We start from the raw sequence: 11,971 nt of genomic DNA, 5'->3' as shown, positions 1-11,971 counted from the left end.
GACTCTTTAAATGATGGACGGGAGGGAGTACTATGTCATGTCGAGGAATGATATGCTACATAAGGTACCTTATGTGAGCTCCTTTTGTAAGCACTACTCTCGTTTGACGCATGTTTAACTTTGTTCATTTCGATTTATATATTTAGTTTGATTCTAATAAATTAAAAAATATTATTGAAGTTTTTAATTTCATAAAATTTCATAAAAATCAAAGCTCGATTTGGTCGTTTATTAAAAATTATAGAGAAAATAAGCAAATCGAGCTTTGATTTTTATGAATTTTGTAAAAATTTAAAAAGTTTTATAACATTTTTTAATATATTAGAATCAAACTAAACATATAAATCAAAACGAATAAAGTTAAACGTGAGTCAAACGAGAGTGGTGCTCACATAAGGTACGTAGCATATCATTGCTCATGTCTCTGCAGATATAAAACTATTCTCAAATTTTAGTTTTAAACTGATTCTATATTTCTATTTTCCTAGATAAAAAGTGCACACATACGAGAAATTTTTTTGGCAAAAAGAGATAAAGATAGCTTCTTGAAACAACTTTTAGGTCATTTCTTATCGCTTTTGGTGAGTAGTATGATTTGAGTTATATATTGGCCAACGGAGAATTTAATAATTTTGGATCAACCCAAAAAAATTATAATTATCTGTTGGTCTTGTTGAATCAAGATTGAACCCCGGAAAATCACAGATTCCATTAGTTCTTCATCACAAAAGAATCACACCTCTTTCACTAACATATTCCTACACTCAAAAACTCGTAGCTACTGTCTAACACCAATTCATCTCAGTACACAGACTCACCAAAATTCTCCACACGAACACACCCCCTCTCTGAAATGGTGAAACCGATTATTGTCCCTCACCACGATCTCGCGCCCCGTTACAGCCGAAGCAACCTTCATAAACTGATGGCAGTCCCCACAAATCCTCAGATTTTTCATGATCCTTATCGGAACAAACCAAGACAAACACATCAACCCGAAAGTAAATGCCAGCTTCTCACTATGATGCTTCAGCAGCTCCCTCTTGCAATAATCCTCCACATCGTGCAGATCGTGCTCAACTTGCCCTCTGAACCCCGACTTCTCCATCTCCTCAAGCAAATCATCCAGCCTCGCGTATATCTCCCCCATCCACGGATGGCTCCTCTCCCCGACCATGAATGAGTTAACACTGTCTTTGATCTCAATCCAGCTCTTCCCCTTCTCCTTCTTGACTTCACTACTCTTGAGCAGTTTCCTTGCTGATGCAACGTCGTCCCACCTCCCGCTTGCAGCATATACGTTTGACAGCAAAACAAGATTCCCAGCATTGTTAGGCTCGATCTTGAAAAATTTTCTTGCAGCAACCTCTGCCACCTCTACGTTTTTATGAACTCTGCATGAGGCCAAGAGCGATCCCCACATGGACGCAGTTGCCTCAAACGACATTTTCTCAATCATATCCTTGGCCTCGTCAATCCTCCCCTTTCAACCTAGGATATCAACCATACACGAGTAATGCACAGCGCCCGGATTCAAGCCTTGCTCCTTCATCATGTCAAAATACCTCCACCCCTTCTCAGCTAATCCCATGTGAGCGCTAGCAGATAAGATAGAGACATAAGTTACCTCACTCGGATACAGAAATGCCTGTTGCATCTTCTCGAACAGTATCATAGCCTCCAAGGGCCTAGCGTGCCTTGCAAAGCCCGAGATATCGTGTTCCAAAGGATCACATTTCTCTTCTCTGCTTCGGAGAAAACAGAGCGATACTGATTAATGCTACCACATCTTGCATAAACATTGATGAGAGAAGAAACAACGTACTCATTTGCACCAAAACCAGCTTTACACACGACTGCGTGCACTTGCTTCCCAACGCCGCCAAGGCAGCCGAGGCACAGAGAACAGAGGATATCATGAAAATATTCATCTCGACTCCATTTCTCTGCGCTGTGAGAAACAATCTCAATGCCTCCTCGTACAGATCGTTCTGCACGAATCCAGCCATCATCGAGCTCCATGTCACGGCACTCTTCTCCGGCATGGCCTCAAACACGTGCAAAGCGTCGTTGATGAATCGGCATTTTGCATAAACATCAAGCAAAGTTGTGCCAAAGAAGGCATTCGACTCCATCGACGACTTAACAACTAAGGCATGTAACTGTTTGCTCTCAAAGGGGTAAAAATTCGAGGCGCAAGCGCATAGCACGCTAGACAAGGCGAATTCACTGAACTCCGATCCTTCTCTGAGCATCCAGGCGAATAGAGACAGAGCTGCTTCGCCGTTGCCGTTTTGAGTGTAGGCGCCGATCATGGTGTTCAATGAAACCACGCTTCGCAGGCGCATTTCGTCGAACACCTTGCGGGCATGATCCACAGCGCCGCATTTGGAGTAGAAATTGATGAGCATGTTGGAAGCGGAAGTGTTTGATTGTACCGAAATGAGTGATCTGTGCGTGGGAGGATTTTCCCGACTGGATTACTTTCTGTTTGGTGCATTTTTGAACGTTAGTTTGCTGAATTTGAAGAAAAGTTTGTCTTGTGCATACCCAAATATGGGATTCTTCTTCTTCTTGATTTTGTTGGTCAGTTTTAGCTGATTGTTGAAATGCGTTTTTGATAAAAGGTGAATGTTATGCAAGATTTAGTTTTTATGTGCAATAATTTCATTTGGAGTGTCCAAAACGGTTGGGAAATAAATGGGAATCAAGATTTTATGTTACGACTTCATTTGGTTGGTTACTTCAAAGGATCAGAATAAAAAAGGGGATTGGTTTGTCAATTTATTGGTACACATTTGGCCATTATTTGTTCCATTTTTCAATTTTTTGACATGTCTCTTAATAGACTTCACATTTTATTTACTTAATTTTACTCATATTTTATCATAAAATTATACTCCCTCCGTCCCGCACTACTCGCACTTATTTCCTTTTTGGGCGTCCCAAGCTACTTGCACTCTTTCCATTTTTAGTAAAAATTTTCACCTACAGCCGTCATTTTGACTTTCCTATACACTCATTCCTTAATCTCCGTGCCGAAAAGGAAAGGAGCGAGTAGCCCGGGACGGAGGGAGTATATAAATATGACTAGTACATCATTAACTTTTTTACATTTATCAAAACCCATATTGGGTCAAAATGGAACATATACTGGAGACGGAGGGAGTACATATTTTTAAATTTGTTTCCTAAAATTGAACCAAATCCTAATTAGAATTACTTAAAATTAGATAATTATAGTAAATTTTAAAACTGAAAAATCAAAATTAAAAAAGAAAAATCTTAAAAACTACTCCCTCCGTCCGTGAAATATTGTCCAGTTTTGTCATTTCATTCCGTCCGTAAAATATTGACCACTCTGTTATTACCCTTTTGACTAATTGACCCCAAATTATTTAAAACAAGCCCACCGTCAACCCACCATTAATGAAATCAATATAGACCAATGAATTATTCAACCCTTTATAATCCATTAATCAATCTAGATCAAAGAATTAAACAATCAGCCAATTTAAAGAATTATTTAAATATAACCCATTTAAAATCAGCCCTAATTTATTAAACTCATTGGGCCCATCATGGAATTAATCCCAGCCCAAAGAATTATCCTTTTTAATTAATAATATTGGTCGACAACTAATTTGAATTCCTCCCAAATTTCAATTACCGTTAGAAAAAGCATCACTTCCCTCCACCATCGGTATTCACTCCCTCATTCTCCATTCACCATTTTCCCCAAATTGAGATCCCCAATTTGAGCAACCCTTAATTCCCGTCGCCTCCTCCGACTCACTCTACACCGGCGACCACAACGCCCTCTCACTCCCTTCTACGTCCTCTCTACACTCCGGCTAAACAACACAGTCAAGTCACGATTCGCCCTTCGTTCCACCACCGCCTTTGATTTCGGTTCGCGAGGTCTCATCACCACCACTCCGTCGCCGTCAGAACGGAGTTTCTGTGCTACTGTTTGGAAGCCGCTGCCGTGGAATCACCGCAGCCGAACATCAGCGCCGAATCAGGCGCCTCATTGTCCCAGCTTTGCCGCAATGTCTCGCCGTCGCCACTGTTGCCCTTTTCCCTTGTTTATTTGTATTTTCCTGCTATTTTTTGTGTTCCTTTTTGGAATTTCACGGTCTTTGTTGTATGTCAGTGTTTATTTAATCGAGGAAGCGGACAGACTCGCCGTCTGATTTTGATGCTGCCGATTCTCGCCTAGCGGTGAGAGGCGCTCGAGAATCCACCAAGCAGTCGCTGCCATCGGGGTCTCACTTCGGTCGGTGTCATTCTCCAGCCATCTCGGCTGCATTGTCACTATCAATTTCGTCGGACTTCCGTGGACTTCTAGGCTTAAGTAAGTTTCCATTAATTTTCCAATTTACAAATTTTATCTTCCTGTTTGGCTGGATATGTTAGGGAGTTAGATTTGGGTTCATGAGATTGGGTTCTCTTCTTGATTTGTGAAGCTATTAAACTTGTTGTGATGTCCAAACATTCTTGGGTTGAAAGTGCAGGTCACCGCTTGCTTATTTGTACATTGGTGTTATCCCTTTGAGCATTTATCTTAAAATTTGGGCTCAGCCATTGTGAAAGCTAGACCCAATAACTCTCTATTTCTCTCTCGGTTTTGGTGATGAAACAATTGTGTGATAGTGAAACTGATTGAGAGGAGACAACAAACATAAATGGATTGAAAGAAAATCTTTATTTTGATTTGGTTGCTTTACTAGCAACTTTTATTCTCTTAAAGTGATTTTTTCCACTGCATCATGTAACAGTCTGTTTTGCTTTCTAAGGGTATTACTAAGGGTCCCACTATGTGGTAAGAAAATGTGGATTTTGTTAAATGTGTCTTTGGAAGGTTGAAATATAAACTAGAGTGTGTTTGCTTTCTAAGGGTATTACTAAGGGTCCCACTATGTGCTAAGAAAATGTGGATTTTGTTAAATGTGTCTTTGGAAGGTTGAAATATAAACTAGAGTGTGGGTCATGAACCATAATGGAAATTGCTAATTTTTAGGGGACACCATACGTAGTAATTGTGCTATACTATTGGGGGGACGGATGGACTAATTGTTACTAGTATCAGTGCGAACCAAATGATTATACAATGTTGGGGAGTCAATTATTTTAAGCTAGATTAGTACTGTGAATTAGCATATGCATATTACAAGTTCTATTAATAGCGCTTATAACTTTATCCTACTGGCTAACTAAAATCTCACACTTCTGAATTCTTTCTTTATTCCTGATTACGTATTTGTTTTCTTCCTTGTTTCTTAATTCAGTAGTTGTGTGGCAATGGAGGCGTTCTTGTTCTAGTTCAGGCCATCATGAACTTAAAGTTATCGGGCTGAGACAATATTTCCTCATACATGGCTGCTATCTCCCTCCTAAAATCTAAAGCTTTATCTATTGTGAGTGCACTTTCCAATTAAGATAAGTGGATATATGTCTGTAAATACTACAACTGCTGGTAAAGTTAGCACACCTGAAAATTTTTATGTGCTTATGCTTGTGGTCGGTGTGGTTGTGTGAACAAGCCCTTATGTCTTTAAAGTAAATGTGATTTTTTCCGCTGCAGCTTTTGCACCTTTGTGAAGCTGAAAGTGTATCCTACCTGGATGAGGTGGCCAGCAACACAACAACTAGGGATGTGGCAAAGTCTGTTGGACTCGAGGTATTGATTTCTAAAATCAAAGTGTAATGCAGTTTCTGTCATAACTCTCAGAGAGATACATATTTAGTTGCTTTTATGATAGACAAAGATTTCCCAGACCCTTTAGATCTATTGTTACAATTACATTGAAAAACCAGAAGTTTTGTTCTCTGAAAATAAACTGAAATAATCTCAAATGTGCTGCAGAAATTTTACACATCGAGAAAACCCAAATACGACACATTTCAAACTTTTTCTTGTGATTTTTAACTGCCTATTATATCCTAGTTTGTAGTATTGCCCAGTCGCAATTGGGTCTATAACAAATGTTTATAGGTATACCGTACAATAAGCATTGCAATTTCTCCACTTTGAGATGATTTTGCCTTCTATACCTATGCAGTTGTCAATTTTCTCATTTTGCCTTACTTCTATCATGGGCATATGTTTTGTATAGGTTCTTCAATTGCTGAAAAATGTTTGGTATAGATTCAAGACAGTTAAAAGCTCCCTCCGAGGCAAGTTACCCGAAGGGTCAACTGGAACGTAATACAAAGCGCTTGGCAGATGTCGTCTCAGATGCTTCAAATTTTCGGTCATTCATCATGATAAACTTTGTAAGCTTTCCATCAATACAATTAATTTTAAATATTATAGAGTGTTATAGATTTCATGGTAAGGTTTCTTTGGCTTTTCATGATCAAAGGTCGAAAAGAGTCAAAGCATGATATCTGAGTTTCTAAGAAAATGTCTTTGCTTATGTGAACTTATGTATTCTTTTCTCTACTTCAGAAGCTGACAAAGTGTCTAAAGTTAGCAAGAACTTATGTATGCCTGCTTCTAACTCTTCCCTTGGTTAATCAAACATATCTATATTCTAATACTCTGTTGCATGTAGGTTCACAGTTGAGTCATTCTGAATCTTTAGTTCCAGGAGTTTTTGAAATGAAGATGATGTATAACTGCTGATGGTAATTTGAATATTTGGCTTCCTTCCATGCCGAAATCGGGCATATGATTATTTCTTCATGTCCTATCTTTCTTATTTTGCAATTTAGACAATGAAACATTCTAGCAGATGGTCACACTGCTGTTTCTTATAGTTGCACTCTTTTTTCTTTAATGAACTTGCTTCACTCACCACAGTTATTCATTATGTGCATGAGTGCATTCTTTACTTAATGTATTTTTAAGGCTATCTAAGATTGACAATTTTCTTTGTAGGTTATTTATAAGTCAGTTTGAGTGCCGAATCATTCGTGCTGCATCGGAAGATCATTTAGTCCATGTAAAACCACTCTGGCTTAACCTATGGATATCATTCATCTTTTTCCATAAATGTTAAGTGCATCTGTTTGTTGGGTCTTAATAGAAATGATCTTACCTTAGTACATATATTTTTTATCATAATCACATCTGTCGTCTTCTTGATAAGATTTTAATGAAGTTTGTTGTTTTTCTGCAGGAGCTTGGGAAGGGGTGGACTGCAGGAGCAACTAGCTTCCTATATTGGACTCTCGGCCCTGATGAGACAAAAAGAGTAGGTACATTTTTTTTGTAAGAGATCATCTCATGTAACTTTTCTTGTGATGCAATACTTACCTTTTGTAGTGATGATAAGAGAAATGAAAGAAATTCTCTTTTTTCGATGATATAAAACGTTTCCTTCCTTTCGCTTAAGATTTAAAAGTCATGTTTAAAAAACAAGTTTAAATAACACTTAATTTGCTCGGGGTCTTACATGATATGCAAATGATTCACACTGTTTTGTAGGGAATAAGCTTCATAAAAAGGAATTTTAAAGCCACAAAAGGAAGGTAGGAAGGTAAGACGAATCTTGTAAAGATGACAGGAAAGATTGCAGTATATATTTAAAGAAAACAATTTTATCGGTCAATCAAAACTGAATGTTTGGAAAGTATCGAAGATGATCTAAATTGACTGAGTATTATGTTTTTATTCTGATAAAGATACACTGGTAGAGGTTTGTTTTCAGCATTTTGGTATGTGAGAAGGTACCAGGTTTCCAGCAAGGCAGGAAATCCGAGCTTTTATTGTAGTCGTCAAATCCTGGTCTTTGAGGATTCTGGTAACACTACTTCTCATCTTTTTCGGGTCTCATTCAAACCCGTATATACTCAACTTGTGATGTTTCCTACTTATACATGAGTGCCTAACTGCTATTTATTCTCATTCATGCCTGATATGTTGATTGTATAGAGAATTTAAATGTTTTTTTTGGTAATTGACATGTTATGATTAAAAGTAATTTCCGAGAGGTTGTCTGTCATGGCTCTCTAATATGTGCATCTCCTTAGTTTTTAATGATTTCATACACATCAACAATCGATAAACAACGAATATTACCTTCAGAACTATCCAAAAATTGCCCTAGTACTATGTTACTTTGTAGTGAGGACAAAATGCTTCCACGAACAGAGTTTCACCACTTGCTATTTGTGTGTGCATGCAAGATTTTCTCTCTATTGATTGTCACTACTTTCACCACTTTTTTATGGGTTACTAGTGTGGACTTCATTTCTCTCAAGGGTTGGTCTGTAAACTTGTTGTTGCTTACTAACTTCTGGAGAACTAGGTTTCCCGTGCTTCAGATAAAGTGACAATAGTGTTCTTTGGTGCCCGATTTCTTGAGCTAAGGAGAGAGAACTATTCCGGTTTTGAAAAATTAATTGAAAAAGCCATAGGGCCGCGACTGAATGAGAGCTTTATCAGTTGCAATCTTGTTGATATTGGTGAATAAAATGATTTAGGCAATAGGACTAAAAGCCTCATATCCAAATTATCACATGCCTAACCCTACATAAACCCCTAGAGAGCCAGTTTGAGCCCCAAAAGCCTTATTTCTTTGTTGAAAATTTTGAAGTCACTATATTAGCTACTTATTATATCCATTTGTTGGCCTATATTTTCTACCCTAGTCACTAAAATTAAAGTGCTAGCACATTCTTGGAAGGGTATTTATGGTGGCAAGAAAAAGCTGGAAGTCCTGGAACATTTATTAGGTGGTATTCATTTATACTGAGATACAAAGTGAAAAAGCTGTGTGAAAAAAGGCAACGCTAGAAAAAAATAAAAAATAAAAAGCCAGCCTTTAATGTGTAAAAAAAAAGCCAAGGCTAGAAAAAATAAAAAAGGCAGCCTTCATGTGTAAAAAAAAGCCAAGGCTAGAAAAAAAATAAAAAAGGCAGCCTTTCATGTGTAAAAAAAGCCAAGGCTTGTAAAAAAATAAAATAAAAAGGCAGCCTTTCATGAGTAAAAAAAGCCAAGGCTAGAAAAAAAATATCGAGCAAAAAACAGAAATATGCTCTAAAGAATAAGATGACTTGGTTTAGATGGTAGAAAAATCTCAAGTTTGGGGGTTGAGCTGTCAGAATTTTTTACGCATTCAGTGAGATGTGAAGGATGTTGTAAGGGATGTGCTAGTATTTTAAGAATGGTGATAAGCTACTAATCCAAATATGATCACACCTTTACCAAAAGCCCCGTTACATCCAAATGAATAAGACCTTTACATTTATTTATCATATTGACTTGTGAGCGACGAATTTTGCTTGATTTTGGGAGAAAGATCTTATGTGCTTAAAATAAAGAATAGCCGGAAGAACTCTCTTTACGAATTAGCGACGATGGTTTGAGACTCCCAAGACATAAATCGAACTTACATTGAAGCATTGGATGCCTAGCTCTTAGGGAATTAGTTCGTGTACAATTCTTGTTCTAAACAGCAATATGCTCAAAGATAAATGATTCGTGTGATTTGACGTGACTTGAAGTAGAGGATTATCTAATGTCTTGTGAATGTGCTTATTTATCTAATTACAGAGCTGTTGTGTACCAATCTTGCTGTATTCAGGAAAGACTTTCTGTTTGAGTCAGATTACAGAGCTGCTGTGTACCAATCCTGTTGCGTTTGAGGCTACTGAGATAATTCACCATATTCTCGTGTTACTCTTAGTCGATTTGAAGGCCTCTCTAAGCATTTAGATTCGTTTTTGCAAATGTTATCTCTCGTGGAACTAAGGTGTTTTCCGTGATAGTTCCTAGTGCATAAATAGACTAGAAAGTACTTAGTCGATCTGAAGGTCAAGGGTGGTAGGGGGCGACTGAGTTCTTAACTTAAAAGATGCGGGGGGAAAGGGTGGAAAACTGAAGGCACAAGTCTATTTATTGATTTTTGAGCTTGCTTTGTGATCTTCTGTTTCTTGGTTGTTGCGCCTATATTTTTCCTACTTATTTAATTCATTCTTTGCTGCATTTTGCAGCTTTATAATTGATCTGTTACATATATTATATTTTTGTTTGTTATACTATGCCTGACGTTTTTCTACTTTTTCTAATCCACTTTTTGCTACCTTGCAGCATAATTAATATTAACAAACATAGCATCCTATTTTTCTTTGTCTCGTATGCCCTGTACAAATATGTGCTATATAAGTGTTGCTTTGAAATGTAAAACCCATTGATTGTCATTGGTCTATATTATACTTATATCTGTTAAATGTTTTTATATGCTCTTTCCCATTACTTACTAGACACATTTCCTTTTTACTTCGGCATTAGGTTTGCTGAACTTGCTTCTAAAAAAGAAATCGTGGGCCTTGGAAGCTGGTTGAGCACTCAAATAGTGTCGAGTAAAGATACTTTCTAGAGGTAAGTGTTGCCACTTCTGTTGCAGTTGACTGATCTTTCTCATGATTTTAATATTTTGCAATGCCGGAATGTAAAACTGCAGCTTGTTCCCACTACTATAGTAAATAATTTTATTACAATTTATGTAATCTTGACTACTCCGATTTCCGTATATTTGATGCCATGATTTTTTCTGTTACATTTATCTGTCTGGTCAAGTTCCTCAAAAATTTAATTTGACTTAACATCTTTTATATACCAGTTAATTAGTTTTATACATAGTCTACTGTGTTTGAGTTTGTTATCTTTAACTGTCCGTTTGATGATTATGATTATACACAAATTCTGGTTTACTTAGAGAACATAAGAACAGATTAATAGTGTTGTAAAATACTCTTCAACCTAACTATGTTAGTTGTAATGGTAACCCGTTCTAAAATTTTCAGCTTGCCTATAATGTTTATCCTTTGTGAATGCTGCTTTAGGATCAGTCATTAAGCATCAACTTGTGACTAACCTTATGCTGGGTATTGCTTTACGAGCTGTTTTCGATGCTTTGAGGAAGCTTGCAAATTCAAAAGTTTGTTCCTTCCTAGGTATTGGTTAATGTTATTATTGTGAATTTCAGTATGACCTTGGCTTTATGACATTCTGATGTTTTCCTTGGGAGCAAGGCATTGAAAGAGTTGTGGGTCATCTCATTAAGAATTATTGATCCAGTTCTCTAATTAGTTTTATACATAGTCTACTGTGTTTGAGTTTGTTATCTTTAACTGTCCGTTTGATGATTATGATTGATACAACAAATTCTGGTTTACTAGAGAACATAAGAACAGATTAATAGTGTTGTAAAATACTCTTCAACCTAACTATGTTAGTTGTAATGGTACCCCGTTCTAAATTTTCAGCTTGCCTATAATGTTTATCCTTTGTGAATGCTGCTTCAGGATCAGTCATTAAGCATCAACTTGTGACTAACCTTATGCTGGGTATTGCTTTACGAGCTGTTTTCGATGCTTTGAGGAAGCTTGCAAATTCAAAAGTTTGTTCCTTCCTAGGTAATTGGTTAATGTTATTATTGTGAATTTCAGTATGACCGTGGCTTTATGACATTCTGATGTTTTCCTTTGGGAGCAAGGCATTGGAGCAGTTTGTGGGTCATCTCATTAAGAATTATTGATCCAGTTCAGGTTTGAGCACCTCACTATTTATTCCAGCGAGTTGAAGGGTATAAAGCTGCAACCAATAATTGCTTCAATATTCAAATATTTATTTATTAAACCTTACTTTAGTTCGATATTAAGTGTGTCATTCATACTAAAGCCATCAATGAAGAACTACTGCAAAATCTTTCTGATGCTCTACACTTGTCGGTACCTAATAAAATTTGGGTTGGACTTGCTTTGTCTAATTATGAGAACACGATATCTGCACGATACCAGGATGTGTGGTTAGTTATTCTCTATTTGTACATACATTTAGATATAATTTTTTGTTTTAGTTGTAGGAAGTGGAATACATACAACAGTTTATTATTTCTCTCTCCTTGGAATTCTTCTACGTGTGCACTAAACCTGTAACCCTTTTCTTTGTTTGTATCAGGAAAGACTTTCTGTTTGAGTCAGATTGCTGCGTTTTGAGGCTACTAAGATAATTCAG

At 37.0% G+C, this 11,971-nt stretch overlaps 1 protein-coding gene, 2 long non-coding RNA genes and 1 pseudogene across 11 annotated transcripts in view; 3 read left to right on the top strand and 1 right to left on the bottom strand.

Annotated features, from left to right (window-relative positions):
• Window positions 1-697: 697 nt before the first annotated feature.
• LOC121772014 lies at window positions 698-2,671 on the bottom strand (annotated as a pseudogene).
• Window positions 2,672-3,690: 1,019 nt separating this feature from the next.
• LOC121772016 lies at window positions 3,691-6,603 on the top strand. 6 transcript variants are annotated; one of them, XR_006044241.1, is made up of 7 exons: window positions 3,691-4,071; window positions 4,157-4,357; window positions 5,292-5,420; window positions 5,588-5,683; window positions 6,120-6,279; window positions 6,455-6,490; window positions 6,561-6,603. It is a non-coding gene; the product is annotated as an uncharacterized LOC121772016 (long non-coding RNA). The 6 variants fall into 6 exon arrangements; XR_006044240.1 differs by having other exon boundaries at window positions 3,692-4,054; XR_006044242.1 differs by lacking the exon at window positions 3,691-4,071 and having other exon boundaries at window positions 4,080-4,357; window positions 5,295-5,420.
• Window positions 6,604-6,884: 281 nt separating this feature from the next.
• Window positions 6,885-7,194, top strand: LOC121772017. Its single transcript, XR_006044244.1, has 2 exons — window positions 6,885-6,950; window positions 7,128-7,194. It is a non-coding gene; the product is annotated as an uncharacterized LOC121772017 (long non-coding RNA).
• Window position 7,195: 1 nt separating this feature from the next.
• Window positions 7,196-11,971, top strand: part of LOC121772015 — a 9,925-nt gene continuing 5,149 nt past the window's right edge. For 3 of the 4 annotated variants that reach the window (XR_006044236.1, XR_006044235.1, XM_042168927.1), the window contains exons 1-3: window positions 10,185-10,333; window positions 10,798-10,908; window positions 11,260-11,370. Coding sequence is in view for 2 of the 4 variants with exons in the window: in XM_042168927.1 (XP_042024861.1) it covers window positions 10,833-10,908; window positions 11,260-11,370 (187 nt within the window). In the remaining 2 variants the exon portion in view is untranslated. Of the gene's footprint in view, window positions 7,207-7,435; window positions 7,752-10,184; window positions 10,334-10,797; window positions 10,909-11,259; window positions 11,371-11,971 lie in introns of those variants that run through there. The other variant, XM_042168928.1, reaches the window with a different exon arrangement.

Source organism: Salvia splendens, chromosome 16 (assembly GCF_004379255.2).
Source record: "Salvia splendens isolate huo1 chromosome 16, SspV2, whole genome shotgun sequence".
NCBI classification, from domain to species: Eukaryota; Viridiplantae; Streptophyta; class Magnoliopsida; order Lamiales; family Lamiaceae; genus Salvia; species Salvia splendens.
Note: the sequence above shows the minus strand (reverse complement) of the source record. Positions and strands in the feature narration are given on the sequence as shown.